Source organism: Mauremys reevesii, linkage group 9 (genome assembly GCF_016161935.1).
Source record: "Mauremys reevesii isolate NIE-2019 linkage group 9, ASM1616193v1, whole genome shotgun sequence".
Taxonomy (NCBI): domain Eukaryota; kingdom Metazoa; phylum Chordata; order Testudines; family Geoemydidae; genus Mauremys; species Mauremys reevesii.
In genome coordinates, this window is record NC_052631.1 from 75581562 (window position 1) to 75600583 (window position 19022).

At 41.0% G+C, this 19022-nt stretch overlaps 1 protein-coding gene across 5 annotated transcripts in view; it reads right to left on the reverse strand.

Moving 5' to 3' along the window:
- LOC120371899 (connector enhancer of kinase suppressor of ras 2-like) overlaps nucleotides 1-19022 on the reverse strand; it is a 581536-nt gene that overhangs the window by 241412 nt on the left and 321102 nt on the right. For all 5 annotated transcript variants that reach the window (XM_039488337.1, XM_039488338.1, XM_039488339.1 and 2 more), the window contains one exon: nucleotides 13775-13834. In XM_039488337.1, coding sequence (XP_039344271.1) covers nucleotides 13775-13834 — 60 coding nt within the window. The remainder of the gene's footprint in view (nucleotides 1-13774; nucleotides 13835-19022) is intronic.

Below are 19022 nucleotides of genomic sequence, written 5' to 3' on the forward strand. Positions count from 1 at the left end.
AGAACTAAAAAATGAGTAATTTTCTCACCTATGTTTCAGACTAATTAGAATTCAGATGGGAAGAAGACAGACTTAGCCAGGTATGGGGAAACACCTGTCTGTCCTCAGAACTAATTAATCCATCTCATTCTCTCAGCTCCTTTTGGCTGTTTTATATCCCCCCCTAGCCCATCAGCAATGTGCTGCCAATTAGAGTAACTGGCATCCTTCCATACAGCTCTTGATGATCTATCTACTCATTAGTAAATGGCTCATGGGCACTCAGGTGGTTCCCATCCCCACATAATCCAGGGTGCTTTTGTACACTCATCTTGTTCTTTGAAACAGGGATTCCTTCCATTTCTAATTAAGTCCCATGTGGTATCCATTCACTCTCAATTTTTCCCTTGAGGAAAACTGGTGGGGATGGCAAGAAGACAGGGACTCTTTGCAACATTCAGTCTTAAGAAAAATGAGAGAATTCATTATATTCAACTCCATTATCCTAGTGTTGTAATTCAGATGCCAGAGTTTGTATGTGCATATGGTTTTCATTCAGTATGAGTTCTCATGACAAAAAACTTTGTATTTGTGTCATTTAGGCTGACCTCATTGTAAGAGATACAGGATCTACTCAAGATACTAGTCATCACTTATAACCTTGCCAACTGCTTTAGATAACAAATAGCATTACCTCAGTATCTGTAGTATTCTCTATAGTATATGCTCAGAATTTAAGATAAAACTGCAAAATAATGGGTGACTTTATGCATCTAAGGTGAAAATAGAAATTTTATAAAGGGTGATCACTGTAGGAGTTGGCTAGCATATGGAAGCCATACTTGCTTTTCAGCAAACAGAAAGTTGACTGCTTGTTAATGCAGACTTTCTATTCAAGTTTTTACACCATGCCTATCACCATAATATCTGAGTATCCAGGATCTGAGACCTCCCATAAGTGATGAGGGCAAGCAATAAGACATAGCTGGGGACTAACAAAATAGTCCATTAGAACAGCTACCTAATATTTTGAAAGTGGAAAACTATTGAGAAGGTAAAACTCACCACACCTAGTTATTACAGGAATGGGTTTTAAGAGATGCTGGGAGATGAGGATTTTGGTTATGTACATTAATTTATTTTTTATTTCTATTTTTCCCCCTTTTGGCCTGAGCAGCTAGCCAATATTCAGGGTCTTTTTGCTGTTAAGAGGAGAAATTGATGAGAGAGTCAGGTATTTCTTTGATGCAAACCTATTTTCTACAAAGAAGGTACACAAAGTCCTGTTTCCCTGAACACAGTGGAAATGAACAACATAGAGGCAGTTTCCTTGCTCAAAATTCCTAGGCTCTTTTCAGCTGCCCCAAAGCAGCTCTCTCTCTCTTGGCTTCCTCCTAGAGCTATGTTACCAGTACTTTTCTGGATGTCTCCTGGATTTTCTGGCAACTCTCTCTTGGCTTTCTGATAATTTATGCTTCTATTCTGGATGTTTCTGACACACACACACCCCCTACATTCTCAATCAGCCACCAGGGAAAACCTCTCCACCCAGATAATTCAGGTTCTGATCAACCTTGCATGTGGCTTAGGGTATGTCTACACTACGGGATTATTCCAAATTTACATAAACCGGTTTAGTAAAACAGATTGTATAAAATCGAGTGCGCGCGGCCACACTAAACACATTAAATCGGTGGTGTGTGTCCATGGTCCGAGGCTAGCGTCGACTTCTGGAGCATTGCACTGTGGGTAGCTATTCTGTAGCTATCCCATAGTTCCCGCAGCCTCCCCCTTAGAATTTCCGGGTTGAGATCCCAGTGCCTGATGGGGCAAAAATCATTGTTGTGGGTGGTTCTGGGTAAATGTCGTCAGTCACTCCTTCCTCTGGGAAAGCAACGGCAGACAATCATTTCGCGCCTTTTTTCCCTGGATTGCCCTGGCAGATGCCATAGCATGGCAATCATGGAGCCTGTTTTGCCTTTTGTGACTGTCACCGTATGTGTACTAGATGCCGCTGACAGAGGCGATTCAGCAGCGCTACACAGCAGCATGCATTTGCTTTTGCATGACAGCAGAGATGGTTATCAGCCCTACTGTACCATCTACCATGTAATAGATTGGCAATAAGATGATGGTTACCAGTCCTTTTGCACTGCACCTTCTGCTGCTGTCATAAGTGCCCTTGGCTGAGATCAGCCGGGGGCGCAAAGCCAAAATTGGGAATGACTCCCTGAGTCAATCCCTCCTTTTTGGTATCTAAAAATAGAATCAGTCCTGCCTAGAATATGGGGAAAGTGTACTAGAGAACCAGTGTATCATAGAACCAGAGAGCACAGCTGCTCTGTGTCAGATCCCGCAGAAATGATGAGCTGTATGCTATTCACAGGGGGTGCTCCTGCAACAACCCCACCTGTTGATTCCGTTCTCCCCCAGCCTTCCTGGGCTACCGTTGCAGTGTCCCCCCACTTGTGTGATGAAGTAATAAAGAATGCAGGAATAAGAAACAGTGACTTGTTAGTGAGATATGAGGGGAAGGCAGCCTCCAGCTGCTATGATAGTCCAGACAGGACATTAAGCAGTGTGGGGGAGAGGAGCCCAGCATCCCGCTGCTAGTCCAGGGACAATTGAATCTTTTCTTTACACATGAAGGGCGGGGGCTGATGGAGCTCAGCCTCCTGTTGCTATGATGAAGACGGTTATCAGTCCTACTGCACCATCTACCAGGAATAATCAGGAGTTTTTTACCCAGGCGCCCCCGGCCGACCTCACTGGAGGCCAGCCAGGAGCACTCACGGGCTGATGAGAACGGTTACCAGTCCTTTTGCACTGCACCATTTGCCAAAAGGCTGATGATGACGCTGGATAGCAGTCATATTGTACCATCAGCCACCCATGGCGGGGGGGGGGGGGGCTACCATCGCGTCTATCTGCAGCATTCAGTAAAGATAGGGTGACATTTAAAAGAGTCAAGAGAGGATTTTTTTCCCTTTTACTTCTGGGGGTGGGTGAAGGTGTTAAATTGCCGAGCTATGCCCTGAACCACCACGGACACTGTGTTTGACCCTACAGGCATTTGGAGCTCAGCCAAGAATGCAAATGCTTTTTGGAGACTGCAGGAACTGTGGGATTGTTTGAGTCCTCAGTCCCCGCTCCCTCCCTCCATGAGCGTCCATTTGATTCTTTGGCTTTCCGTTACGTTTCTCACGCAGCACTGTGCTGAGTCCCTGCTATGGCGTCTGTCTGGAGATTTTTTAAAAATGCTTTGGAATTTTGTCTTCTGTAACGGAGCTCTGATGGAACGGATTTGCCTGCCCTTACAGCGATCACATCCGTATGGTCCATGCTGGAGCTCTTTTTGTATTTTGATTTCAGACTGCATCGCCACCCGTGCTGATCGGAGCTCCACGCTGGGCAAACAGGAAATATTCAAAAGTTCGCGGGGCTTTTCCTGTCTACCTGGCCACTGCATCCGAGTTCAGACTGCTGTCCAGAGCGGTCAGTGGTGCACTGTGGGATACCACCCGGAGGCCAATACCGTCGATCTGCGGCCACACTAACCCTAATCTGATATGGTAATTCCGATATTAGCGCTACTCCTCTTGTTAGGGAGGAGTACAGAAACCGGTTTAAAGAGCCCTTTATATCGATATAAAGGGCCTCTTAGTGTGGACGGGTGTGGCGTTAAATCGGTTTAACGCTCCTAAAACCGGTTTAAACGCGTAGTGTAGACCAGGCCTTAGTCTGAAACAATAGAAAACAATGTCCAAGAGACTATCTTACTCCAGAAAGGAGCTTACAGGCTTCTTACATTTTTCCTGAATAAAGGATGGTTAGTACCCCTCCCCTCCACATCAGCTTCAACAAGGTCTGTGATTGCTTATAGATCAAAATTTGCCTACTGGCAGCCACCAATGCGCTCTAATATAACGCTATTATTATAATCAAGGCACTCTAAAAAAAACCTCAAAAATAAACTTTGAGGAGAAAATTTGTGGACTGACAATTTGTTGTTGAACCAGCACTTCACCAGCTCAGAGACCTCTTGCATAATACCACTATATTAGCCCTACAGATTACCACTCACCATCTAATAATTCCATTATTTTACAAAAGTATAGTTCATTGACTTAGCTTACAGCACCATTGCCACTGCTGCATAGGTTGTCCAGTCTCCTGTTTACTTCAGTAAATATCTGCTCTTATTAGGTCTAGGAACATGATATGGCAAACCATCTAAACTAGACTAAATTAAAGGTTTGGTATTGTCACAATGGGAACATATCTCTTTTTATGTTCAGAGATTGTCCGTTCCTTTATTATTACATCATATTGGCTACATAAAGTCAACCCCAAATAGCAGTCACTGAACAAATGAACCAGGATCTTTCTCTGATTCTTAGGAGTGGATTTGGATAGGGAACCTTCTTCATAATGTTTAGCTATTCTGTAACCTGTAAGTAGTCTTTAGTCTACAAAGTCTCCTTAGATAAGAGTCTCCTCTACTTTCCTTTATTTTTCACTGCTTCAGGACTACAGCATCTCTGATTAGATACATCAAACATCCACAATTAGTGGGATGGGGATATAGCAAAGGGAGTATTGAGGAAGAGAAAGTTGAGGAGTAGTCTGGTGTGATGGGAGGGTAGTTTGGTAAAGGAGACTCCTCAGGGGGCAGAGTTAAGGTTTTTGTGGGTGTTGAACAAGTGGTAATGGTAGGATGTGTGCCTGTGAGTGGAGGCTATGTACTGTCAGTAGAGGGTATTTATTTGCTTAACTTTTCATTTCTTTGTTTTTTAGTTCAGGGTCAAGCATGTTGTGTGTGTGGCAAACTAAACTGTTTAACAACAATGTTTGTGTGTATTTACACATATTCTCAGATACAAATACTATGTTAAGATGAAGTAAAGGTTGAGAGAATTTATCAGTAATTTAGAGTAAAATACATTAACAGGGATGTTATAATTATCCCCAAACATTGCAAACCTAGTCAATTCAGAGTTAAGGCTACTCTTAAAAGAATTATAGATATATTAAGTATAGAAATGCACAGTTAGGGCACCCAAGCAACATTAACTGTGCCCTGTATTGGTGCCAGGCAATAACCATGCAATTATGATTGAGGCAATATTTGGTGTTTGTAGTACCAGATTAGTTTAAACTGATTTTTAAAAATATATTAGATTTATTTTCTCAAGGTGTCAAAGTATAAAACTCACCTCCACTTTAACTATGGAGCCATAACTGGTGCTTCCATAATATATATTACACTTACACACAAACCCCTCTTTCATGTTGTCCCTTTGATTTAGACTCCCTGCTCAAAGCCGACTGCTGCAGAAGAGCACGTGGATTGGACAGAGACTTCTCTTAGAGGAGAGTCTATTGATAGAGATTCTCTAGGTTTTAGTCAGGAGGTGAGGATGGAAGAGGATAAAGTAGGGGCCAGATCAGACAAGAAACATTCACATAAAAAAGAATCCGACACATCAGAAAAGAGCAGACAAATAAACAGTGACAAGTTTTTAAAGTGCTTGTACACAAATGCTAGAAGTCTAAATAATAAGATGGTGAACTAGAGTGCCTCGTGATAAAGGAGGATATTGATATAATAGGCATCACAGAAACCTGGTGGAGTGAGGACAATTAATGGGACACAAACATTCCAGGGTACAAAATATATCGGAAGGACAGAAAAGGTCGTGTGGGGGCAGAGGAGTGGCACTATATGTGAAAGAAAATGTAGAATCAAATGAAGTAAAAATCTTAAATGAATCCACATGTTCCATAGAATCTCTATGGATAGTAATTTCATCCTCTAATAAGAATATAACATTAGGGATCTATTATCGACCACCTGACCAGGACAGTGATGGTGATGATGAAATGCTAAGGTAGATTAGAGAGGCTATCAACATAAGGAACTCAATAGTGTGGGATTTCAATTATCCCCATATTGACTGGGAACATGTCACCTCAGGATGAAATGCAGAGACAAAATTTCTCGATACTTTAAATGACTGCTTCTTGGAACAGCTGGTACAGGAACCCACAAGGGGATTTAGTCCTGAGTGGAGCACAGGATCTGGTCCAAGAGGTAACTATAACGGGACTGCTTGGAAATAGTGACCATAATATAATAAATTTTAACATTCCTGTGGTGGGAAGAACACCTCAACAGCCCAACTCTGTGTCATTTAACTTCAGAAAGGGGAACTATGCAAAAATGAGGGGGTTAGTTAAACAGAAATTAAAAGGTACACTGACTAGAGCAGGGGTCGGCAACCTCTGGCATGCAGCTCACCATGGTAAGCACCCTGGCAGCCTGGGCCAGTTTGTTTACCTGCCGCGTCTGCAGGTTCGGCCAATCGCAGTTCCCACTGAATGCGGTTTGCTGCTCCAGGCCAATGGGGGCTGTAGGAAGCCACGGCCAGCACATCCCTCGGCCCGCGCCGATATGAAGGGGACTAATTTAGCTACAACTAATCATGTCTTACTAATCTATTAGAGTTCTTTGAAGGGGGCAACAAACATGTGGACAAGGGGGATCCAGTGGACATAGTGTACTTAGATTTCCAGAAAGCCTTTGACAAGGTCCCTCACCAAAGGCTCTTACGTAAATTAAGCTGTCATGGGATAAGAGGAAAGATCCTTTCATGGATTGAGAACTGGTTAAAAGACAAAGAACAAAGGGTAGGAATAAATGGTAAATTTTCAGAATGGAGAGGGGTAACTAGTGGTGTTCCCCAAAGGTCAGTCCTAGTAACAATCCTATTCAACTTATTCATAAATGATCTGGAGAAAGGTGTAAAAAGTGAGGTGGCAAAGTTTGCAGATGATACTAAACTGCTCAAGATAGTTAAGACCAGAGCAGACTGTGAAGAAGTTCAAAAGATCTCACAAAACTAAGTGATTGAGCAACAAAATGACAAATGAAACGTAATGTGGATAAATGTAAAGTAATGCACTGTAGCGGAGTGGTTACCCGCCCCTGCCCTTTGGGGCTTAAAACAGCCCAGGAGAGGGCTGTGGCTGGAGAAAGAAGCCTTGTCTGATTGGGAGAAAGCAGGCTCAGCTGTGGCCATGCCCCAATCAGGCCCAGCTGGCTCCTATAAGAGGCAGTGAGCCAGGAGCCCAGTCAGTCTCCCTCTGGCTGTAGAGGGAGACGTGCCTGGCTGCAGGGAGCTAGACACAGGGTACCTGGGTGAAGCAGGGTTGGGGAAAGGCAGAGATGCTGGGGGGCTCCTGCCTGGAAAGCCCCAGGCTGCTGCCTAGCATAAGGCCAAGAGGTACTAGGGGTTGCAGGGGGCAGCCCAGGGGTTGGCAAAGGCAGCAGGTCCAAACCCCTTTGCCTATGATGAGTGGCTGATACTGCAGTCTGCCCCAGTGAATGGGGACTAGATGGAGACTGGGCAGTAGCCAAAACTGAGGCATAGTGGGTTGGGGGTTCCCCAGGGAGGGGAGACCCAGATTGGTGGGGTACTGCTAGGGGGAGCACCCCAGTTAAAAGGGCACTGGAGTCCAGGGAGGGACATGGGGGGCCAAGAGGACAGGTGGATCACCGGCCTGAAGAGGGTGCTCCTGGCTGGAAGTGAGCTAATTCCCAGGAGTCACCAGCAGGAGGCGCTGCAGGGGTGAGTCCACACATCTACATGCCCCTTGGGAAAAATAACCCCAACTATACATAGAATATGATGGGGGCTAATTTAGCTACAACTAATCAGGAAAAAGATCTTGGAGTCATAGTGGATAGTTCTCTGAAGACATCTACGCAGTGTGCAGTGGCAGTCAAAAAAGCAAACAGGATGTTAGGAATCATTAAAAAGGGGATAGAGAATAAGATGGAGAATATCTTATTGCCCCTATATAAATCCATGGTCTGCCCACATCTTGAATACTGCGTACAGATGTGGTCTCCTCATCTCAAAAAAATATACTGACATTAGAAAAGGTTCAGAAAAGGGAAACTAAAATGATTAGGGATTTGGAACGGGTCCCATATGAGGAATGATTAAAGAGGCTAGGACTTTTCAGCTTGGAAAAGAGGAGACTAAAGGGGGATATGATAGAGGTATATAAAATCATGAGTGATGTGGAGAAAGTGAATAAGGAAAAGTATTCCCATAATATAAGAACTAGGGGCCACCAAATGAAATTAATGGGCAGCAGGTTTAAAACAAATAAAAGGAAGTTCTTCTTCACACAGTGCACAGTCAGCTTGTGGAACTCCTTGCCTGAGGTGGTTGTGAAGGCTAGGACTATAACAGGGTTTAAAAGAGAACTGAATAAATTAATGGAGGTTAAGTCCATTAATGACTATTAGCCAGGATGGGTAAGGAATGGTGTCCCTAGCCTCTGTTTGTCAGAGGATGGTGATGGACGCCAGGAGAGAGATCAATTGATCATTACCTGTTAGGTTCACTCCCTCTGGGGCACCTGGCACTGGCCACTGTCGGTAGACAGGATACTGGGCTGGATGGACCTTTGGTCTGACCCAGTACTGCCATTCTTATGTTCTGCTTGACAAGCCTTATTTAAATCACTCCTAAAGACTAACTCTGCTGTCTCACCTCTATGAAGTGTATGTGTGGGGGAGAAAATATAATTAAAACATCAAAACAGATCACCTCCTGAGTCACCATGTGATCTTACTGTCACATTAGGCTTCTCTCATGCCCTTCTTCTTTGTCTGTAGATTACCCCCACTTCTTGTATCATGTCAAATTTAGACTGCAAGCTCTTCAAGATAGGGTCCAAATCTTTGTTTTGTGAGGTGCCAGGTACAATTTTTGGAACTTGACAAGTAATAAATAAATTGAAAGTTATTCATAATAATAATGAAGTATACTATTGGCAGTACTCCCATTAGCCTGAGTTAGATTCAGAGTTGCCAGAGTGCTGTTTGGTCTTTCTTAGTTTAAGAATTACAGGATTCATATGGAGAGAAAAGGTGGGTGAGGTAATATCTTTTATTAGACCAATTTCTATTTTTGATAGAGACAAGCTTTCGAGATTACACAGAGCTCTTCTTTAGGTTGCTCTATGGAAACTCAAAAGCTTGCCTCTCTCACCAGCAGAAACTGGTCTAATAAAAAATTATTACCTCACCCACCTTGTCTCTCTAATATTTTGGGTCCAATATGGTTATAACAACACTGCATATAGGATTCATACATCCAGTGTAGATTAGAACACTGTATAAATAAATTACACTATACAGACTCTGTGATATCAATATCTTTCCAACAATGGAAACCGAGCTGCTGCCAGGCCTCTGAAATTTGCCTTTTTTTTCAGCCAAGGTGCACTAATATTTTGTGTTTGTGAATATAAAGCTTATTTTAATGAAAAATCATTAACTAGTGAAGTGTAAGGGTCTGTAGTAGGTTACTTTACTATCATGAGGGAAGAGCTGAAACAAGTAGCAGGATTTGAAAACTTCATTAGTATTTCTTCCCCCACCACTTTCCTCCACTGATTATATCACAAACAACAGGTTGCTTACAGAGCAATTTTCTCTTTAGCCTTTTGTTTGTTAGAAAGTTGCTAATTTTACATCAACAAATGTATTTTAAATATAAAAGTCTTTTCTTTAAAAAATTCCAAAATGACAGAGATCATTTAAGCTTAGTATGATTCCCCTACACCCTATATTTTAGCTCTAAGATCTATTCTAATGTTAGTTGTCATAAAACTTAGAGTCTTTGGATTTAGCTTAATTATGCATTTTTAGGTCCAAGCAATTAAAAAGCAATATACAATTAATCCATAAAATACAGAGTAATAGAAAATAGAGATGGAGAAGTCCAATTAGTTTATATGGTCTATCTCCCTACTAGCACACAGAACAGTACTTCCCGACAGTTTTGTTCAGTCCAGTTTTAAATGACTCCAGCAATGAGGCTTTCACTACTTCCCTTGGGAGATTATCCAATGTTAGACTAAATCTCACACCATTAGGAAAATTTTCCTGATACACTGTCAAAGGTTTCTTTTGCTCATTTTCGTTGTATTAATTACTTGTTCTATTCCTTTCACCCACCCTAAATAATTCCTCCCTATTTTAGGAGCCAGTTTCTTCCCTTTGCCAAGGGCGCCTGGATGGGGAAGAAGCTGGTTATAGCTGCCTGATTCTCAAGCTGCCATGACCTCAGCTCTCCTGCAGCTTTAAGACAACAGCTGGCTCTGCTTCCTAAGGGACCATGCATCAACTAAGAACTATCCTCCTGACACACCCTCTATGCTGCGGTAATGGGGGGGAGGCTGGTATAGGTGTGCAGTACACAGAGTGCTGTTATGGGTAAACAGTGAAAATTTAATCTTTAAACTACAATTTTCTTTGCTCTTGTGGATTTCTCTGACAATTCATTACTTAATGTCACATTAAAAATTAACCAATCCTGGGTAGAATTACACTGGTATGGGACAACATGCCACACTGGCCTTTGCCCTACTGTCTTCAGCTAATTATTAGCAGCATTTTTATTTTTCCAGTCTGAGCACTAGTAAGGCATAACTTCAATATTTGCTTTATAGAGTTTGAATACTGTTGTTCAGGGCTTTACACAGCTGTATGTCGGCAGAAAGATTTATGACTGATGTTATTCTAAAGTATTAACTAACTGAATAGTGGGAGAGATGGTTCCTCATCAGTCATAATTCAAAAGGTCTATCACATTCATTAGGATTTCATGGCTGAAACCATGCTCCTTTCTGAAACCTTTAATTATAAATTATGAGATACGCAACAGGTAGGAATTTGGAAGCTACAAATTTTTCTGATTTTGTCTTAATTATTGCAGGCCAGATTGTCATCCTTAGTCACGTTCAATAGTGCCTCATTCCATGATTAGTTCCATTGACTTACACAGATGTGTTTTTCAAAAGCATTCAACTACATCTCTGTGTACCTTTATCTGATGTGTCTAATATTGCTGAGAATACAGCAAGATGAAATTTAATTAATTAATTACAACATTCCCTCTCACCTCTCCCTTATCTTTATGGCAGTTGATGGACAAAGTGAGGATACAATGGTGCCTATCTGAGGGCAAGCTTAACTTCACCTCACCTAATCCAATTTTATCAGGAATGGTTCACTTCAAAAAGGAACTACACACAGCTTACTGCAGATAAAATTTTCTTTGGAACTTCCTGTAAGCAATTAAACAACAATTTTCTCCACCAATACAATTTGCCATCTTATCACAGCCTTTCCCATGACAAATGTGATGAATTCATTTCCATCATTCAATTCAGAATCATCCTACTTTGTTATAACATCTCCTGCACCCCTCCTTGAATAGTTCTATTCCTATCATGCATTCCTTATCAGTCTTCAGCGGTGACTCCAAAAACTGCATAAAGATTTTTGGAGTCCCATAAATTTCAGTTTTCACATGACTGTGCTTTTCACTAAGTCATCTTATCATGATCTTCAAACTTTAAGTGCCTTGAGTACATGGATAGCTTTCAACTTACATATCTTTAAATGCCTTAAATAATTCATACTTATACACCTTTTCTGCTTGTCTGTGGCAAAGAAACTAAGGCTTCATCTCAAAAACAGAAATACTTCTCTCAGGAAAAAGGAGCAAAACAAATTCCATCTACTCTCTCTGTCTGTCTCACACACAGACACATACACCAAGTCTTGTCCTTTTTATGCTTTACCAACCCTAATCTAAACATCAATCAGTTTAGTATTCTACTTTACCTTGAACCCTTCTCCTCTATCTGTAAATATACCTCAATACTTTCACAACATTGCCTGGGTACACAACTGACCTGATGCCTGCTTTTAAACCTAATTGGGGTCAGCTGAATAGGCACAAGTACTCTGGTGCTGCTTCCTCTTAAAGGGCCAGTGTCACCCTGTGACTGCTCCATATTACCGTTGGCCTTCTTAATGACCAGGAAAACATATATTTGTGTCTCATGTTAGTTGTGAAAGAAAGAGACACTCATTTATCTTTTCTCAGTAGTTTGGAAAGTACCAGTCTACAATAGGGTTGCCAACCCTCCAGGATTGGCTTGGAATTTCCCGGAATTGGCATCAATCTCCTGGTAACTATTGAAAGCAATTTGGAAGATTTTAATAGGATATTTTAAGAAAATTACATTATGTCATGTTGGGGAAAAAATCTCCCAGAATAGCTTCAGTCAGAGCTGGCACCTCTAGTCTACAGTATATCACTACTAAGTGTAGAAATAATTATGATATAATAAAATATATACATTAATACTAGCTTACAGTACATCACTACTAAATATAGAGTAAGGCACATGCCAAATTCTTAGCATGAAGTCTCTATATAAAATAGCCAACTTACACAACACTCACAGAAGAGATTCACTGGGAAAATTAACTAATGGATAACGTAAGAAATGTACTAAACATTAATATGAAAAATTTGTCATCCACTCTATTCTGTTTTAGCTAACGCTCTGAATACAATGAAGGTTTACTAAGTAGAATATTTTTCATATATCATTAATATTTAACCTTTCTAATGCCATATCGTCTAGGTTTTTGGTTAGGGCCTTATTGTGCTATGGGCTGTACAAACATATAGAAAGTGAAAGTTTACAACCAAAGGACAACACATAATAGGTGGAGATGACAAACAGTGGGTCAGGTTGTGGAGCAGGAGAGAAAGGGTTAAAAAAGCAGGATGTGTGCATTGATTCTCAGACAATCAGCAGCAACAATCACACCTCTCCACCTGCCAAGTCATTCCTGATGCACTAGGGAAGAAGCAGGTTTAGAGGAGGGATTTGAAGGAGGCTTAGGTGCTGGCTTTATCGATTTTGACTGGGAGTTTCTCTCATTTGTAAGGAGAAGCATGTTCTGATGTAGTGAAAGACAGAGAGGGGGTGACAGTCAGAATGATGGATTAGGAAAATGATTTTAACAGCTTGTTGAATCGACTTAAAGAGGGAAAGAATGTAGGGATTAAGGGCAGAGGAGGTGATTACAGTAATCCAGGTGTGTGATGATCAGTGCTTGGACAGTTATATTAAAACTATATTTTTTTTTGAAGAAACGGTTCAGGTTAGTATTTGGACATATTAAGAAATTACCTAAGAGGCATTTCTAGCTAAGCTTGATAAAGTCTATAAAATATAGAATCAGAAATTACCGAGTCTGACTTATATTTACTACATGATTTTCTGTCAACACATGGGTTAACAAAGTCTTTAAAAATGGATAACAATTGCCCTTGATAGAAATTGATCCAGAACAGGCAGAAGATCTCTTTAGTCATGATTTAGAAGACTGACATTTTGACATGACAGAAATTATACAAGATTAATGACAACAATGAACATCATGTGAGAAAAATGTATCTCCTATAAAAGCAAACACTTGCTAGTGGGAAATTGTGTACACAAGCTCATTAGGGAAGTGTGTGGGGCCAACGGGTGGGACTCCCCTCCCGGCTGCAGATAGGTGTGTGGGGCTGCAGCCAGGAAGACATGTAAAAAAGCTGTCAATAAGTGGCATGCCTGTTACCAATATCCAAATCCTACTAACATTAAAGTCAATGGGACAGGACTGGCACCCAGCAAAACATTGCTATTAACTAGAAGTTTTTAATATCAGGATTGCTATTAAGCGGCATCTGCTGTATATATATTTTTTACATAATAATGAAGATACTCAAAAAAATTAAAGCATTAACAAACAGTGGCTTGATTTAAAACAAATCTTCATAATATGAACTCTATCGTGGATACATGTCTCTTACTAACTGTAGGTGTAATAAACAGGTCTCATTGGAATAAAGCATCTTACATTTTCAGTAGTCCCAGTGATTACATGCAGCCCATCATATGTTGACTTGATATACATCCCCTAAAGAAATGGCAAGAGAAGGAATAATTAGTATCTGTGAGTAGTTACTGCTACCAAAAAAAACCCACAACAAAAAAACTAGCTCTTTAATACTGCAAGAAACAAACAAATGATGTTGGAAGAAGGCTTGTTCTGGATTAAAGTCAATGGCACTAGAGCAAACTGTGGTTGAATACAATTTGCAAAACAAAATTAAAACAAAAACATATTAAGAGTCAATATAAAAATACATGTTTCCTTCAAATGCACCTCCACTAATTCCAGCATCAGTGGATAAGAATTTTTTTGGAAGGATTTAACAACTAACATGATAGGAGAATCTGGACTCATTTTGGCATCTGAAACACACAGTAGTTTGTTACTTGACTAATCTAAAAAAAAAGAACTAAAGTTGTCAGAACCCAGGTAAAGCACAGAAATAGAGGCTTTAAACTTAAATAGCCCATACTCCAGAGGTCTATTGATTCAGTAAAAAATAAAACTAGATAAAGCCTGATGTGTCAGTAAGGTTCAGCAGCTAGCACTCTTGCCTCTTAATAAAAGTGTCACGTACCACCCCAAGACTTGAGCTTTCATCTTAATGCTGACAAGGTAGAAATGTGCTGTTAAATCATCCTCTTTTGAAGGATTCTGAAGTCCCTTCTGCTGTTCAAGTAAAGTTAAAAGCCTCACAACCAGAAGAGGTCAAAAATGTCCCTCCTACCCCCATGAAAAATTTAGACTTGCTGGTTTAAATAAACAAACAAATAAATAAAAATCTGAATACTTTAGCAAGAAATTTTATTCCAATATGTTGTTGTGCTGCCTCATAAGAGTTGTAAGTCTGGGTGCCTCATGCCTTCCCTTCACCCCTGATCTTCCCTATATGCTGGGTTCCCTGTTAGGACTACATCTCTCAAGATGAACAATGGTCCTCTCTCTTGGTGAGGGGAAGCAGTGCATCATGGGAGTCACATGGCCAATGTGCATCATAGGAGATTGTCTCTGTCTGGGAAACCTGGCCATAGAGAATATGAGACAACTGAGGACAAGTCCCATGAGGCACTGCAGCAGCCCACCCAAATCAAAATATTTTGGGGTTTTTTTTGGGCCAAAATATTTAATTTAGTCAAACCTCAAATTTCTATCGATAAACAGCTTAGATAGATAATTTTCAACTAGCTGTATTCACATTTTTTGAAAAGGGATATCCTGTGTGTCCTTCTAGCCAATATTCTCTCTCTCCAGTACCAATAAATAGGTTACAGTTTTCAATGATGTTTTTAAGTTATTGCTGAATGCATAATATATGGCTGCCATTACTATTACATTACTATTGCATTGCCATTAACAAAATTACTGCTTCATAAAGTTCTTTCAGAGTATGAAAATCAACCTAGAAAACCATTCTATTCCACTCTATACAATACCAACATTGTGACATAAGAGGACGGGGGGGGGGAATCAATTTTCTCCATAAATGTTGCAAAATAATTCCAAAGTACGTAGGATATTTTACTTGCTTTAAAAACAAAACAAAAACAGTTCATAGTTTACTAAGATGTCGATCATGAATTTGATACTTTTGTCAAAGAAGTTTTGCTTGCATAAAATATTTATTAATCACAAGTTATACTTTTAGGGAAGGAAATGATATTGACAACAGCTGAACTGTTGCCAACTGATGTGGTTTGCAAACTTCTTGTAATGCCTAGTGGCCAAGGTGGGCTAGGGGGCAGTCCAGAGCCGTAGTCAAGGGTGCGTGTAGCCAACAGGTCAATCTGTATTGGAGGCAGTCTGGGGCAATTGTCATCATTCTCACAGGGATCAGCAGCCAGAAGATCCAATCTAAGGGGCTGGGTCAGTGAGTTGGGGAGTCGAGGTCAGGCAACATGGCAGCATTTTTCTTTAAAACAGCAAGGCAGGCTCAGGCAGAGAAGCATGGCAAGGTGGTCTAATCAGCAGGCAATGGTCTGTCGCTCAGACAGCTTCCTCTTCCTGTTGGGGGCTTTATATAGCCCAGGCACCCAATGAGAGTACTGCCTGTCCATCCAATCAGCTGCCTGGCTGCTGTGGGCCTGTAGGCTTTTAGCACTAAGGCTGTTCGTTGGGGCAGCAGTTTGATGTATTGCCATGGTCTAAGAGACCTGCGTTCAGTGCTAGGGACCTGACACAGCAATTTTTCCATTGAATGTCCTGCTTAGGAAGAGTAGGAATTATAGTTACTTTGCTATCCAAGATCCACGATGGCAAGCCCTTATTCTTACTCTTTTCTGTAGTCCTATTGACTCCAACAGAACTAATCTCATTAGTAAGGACTACTCCATATAGTAAAGATTGTCAGATCAGGAATTAACTCTCAAACTAAAAATGAGTACCACAAAAAGGATGATATTCTGTTGTATTAAACTTTCTTTAAAAATGAAAGAAATATGTTAATTTAACTGAGTTAAATATATATGGATTTGGTACTGCAAAATACTGTGATTCACAGAAATACTATTTCCTTTTCATGTTTGTGATAGACTGTCAACTCCTCTGCTTGGCTACTGACAAACAGAAAAACTAGAAAGAATGCTCTGATGTTTGGAATTCTGCTTCAGGATCAACTCTCACTGAGACCAATTCTTCCCTTGGAACATCACAGCATAAATGTCAACATGTTGCAACATACTGTTAGGCCTGGTCTACACTTAGGGGCGGGGGCGATGTAAGATACGCAACTTCAGCTACATGAATAGTGTATCTGAAGTCAAAGTATCTTATTTCGACTTATCTCCCATCCTCACGGCGCGGGATCGATGGCCACGGCTCCCCCTGTCGACTCTGCTACCGCCGCTCGCACTGGTGGAGTTCTGGAGTCGACAGGAACGCGTTCGGGGATCGATATATCGCGTCTAGATGAGACGCGATATATCGATCCCCGATAAACTGATTGCTACCTGCCGATCCGGTAGGTAGTGTAGACATACCCCTAGAACATGATGACAATTGGTGGGCTCCAAAAAGTGATTCTGAGACCCCTATCCTTATTAGCAGACAGTGCAGACCACTGATGTACCCAAGAAAAATTGCTATGATACTGCAAGTTCCATGGTAGATGGTTCAGCACTGCCTGGGTTAGCTGTACAAACAGGGTGTGTCTACACCGGGATAAAAAACCCACAGCTGGCCTGGGTCAGGTGACTTGGGCTCACTGGGCTTTGGCTCCAGGGCTGAAAAGGTGCTATGTGGACATTCACACTTGGGCTGCAGCCCGAACTCTGGAACCTTGTGAGCCTGAGCCCAAACATCCACAGAGCTGTGGCTGTGCTGTGTGGCTTTTATCCCCATGGAGATGTACCCACAGACACCAGGAACTCTGGGTTCTGGTTTACAGCCAAGTCTCCGTATTTCTGGGGTTCTATATTTAAAAGATCTTTTAAAGAACAAAATGCAACTAAAACATATTAGGTCCAATGCTAAGTGCTTCCTTCTGTCAGTAAGAGCAGAAAGAAAAATAAGAAAGAAAGTGTTAAAGAAGATAAAGATATACTACTCCCTCCACCTATTTGGACAAGACACCTTCCTCTAGGCTCTGAAGTTTGTGCCTCTGACCTCCCATTGCTCTTCCAAGAGAAGATCAGCAGGCTGTTGAGCTTAAGGCGTTGTAATGAAGACAATCTTTTATGTCACCCAGTTTATTCATCTCTGTTGAATCTAACTATATACCTGTTGTAAGTATAATTGTAATGTTTTGCATTTTTTCCCCTTGAGAACAGTTTGGGATGGAATACTTCAAGTCCATATGATTTCTGTGCCTGAAACCTGGAAGGGCAGTACATCACCTCACAAATGGCAGCTAGATAGATAGCTATTAGGAGCAAGAGCAGACAAGTCAACCTATCTACTTCTAATACTCTTGTATTTCTTAGGCAATAAGGTCAATTTTATTTCCTTTTTTTTTCTTTATGAACAGCATCATGTATTTTTACTGGACATCACTCATTTGAAGCTTAAAAGCCAAGCTTAGTCTTGATATAATTAATGGAAACTGACATTTTCTACAAAGATTTATAGATGTTAAGACCAGAGGGGACCATTATGATCATCTATCCTAAGCTGACCCTTTGTATAACACACAGAATTTTACCCATTAATTTCTACATCAAGCCTATAAGGTTGATCAGGTTCACCTAAAGCATATTTTTAAGAAAGACATGAAATACGGATTTAAAGACCAATGCCATATAAAAAGGTAATAACTTCACCATACTTCTACTCAATATTCTCCTGTTTCTACTTACAAAGTTCACATTAGCTCTCTTAGTCACATCATCACACGGGGAGCTCATGTCCGTTGCTTATTCACTATGACCCCTAAGTCCTCTTAAGAGTCACTACTTTCTAGGATTTTTTTTTTTTGTTTATTTAGATTTAGACAAGATGCCTATCCAAAAGTCTAGGTGCCTTAACATAATTAATTATACAGTAAATTAAATTAAATGAAATCAGTTCCACAGGAATACAGCCAGCCATTTCATCATCTAAAAACATACCCTCGGCCATTTCCTAACAATGGGTGAGCAAGTTTCACAGTCTCAGAGCTCTCACAGAAAGCTCCCTGCCATCTGCCCCTCTCTTTGATAACTAGGAAGATCCAGCTCAAGTGCCCCTTCTGACCGTGGCTGAGCAGTATGGCCTGAGGAGAGAGGCAGTCTATCAGCAAGGCCAGTTACGTGTCATTTAGCAATTTATAGGTCACAAACCAACATCCTAAACTCCATCCAGAGACCAGAAATGACCCATGCCTGCTGATAGTGGTGGGACAGAGTGAGGGCAGCTGGCTTTAGGACAAATCAAGCAATGAATCTGGAGGGCACGTGACCCAGCATGCCCCCCATGGATCACCTCTGCTGGAGACCAATGGGCTGCCAGTGCAGCTCCCAGAGCACTGGTGTCATGTGCTTCCAGTGAGATGCCCTGCTCAATAAGCAAGCCTATTGATACAGTCCCCCATCCTGTATGTGTGACCCACATTCTTTGTTCCTAGATGTTGGACTGTAAATTTGGCTATATTAAATGCATGTTGTTTGAATGAACCCAGTTTATCATCAATCCATAACATTCTATATAACTCACCTGTCATTTATTATTTACCACCTTACTAATATTTGTGTTATCTGCAAACCTTACCAGCAAAGTTTTTATAATTTCCTTTCTGATCATT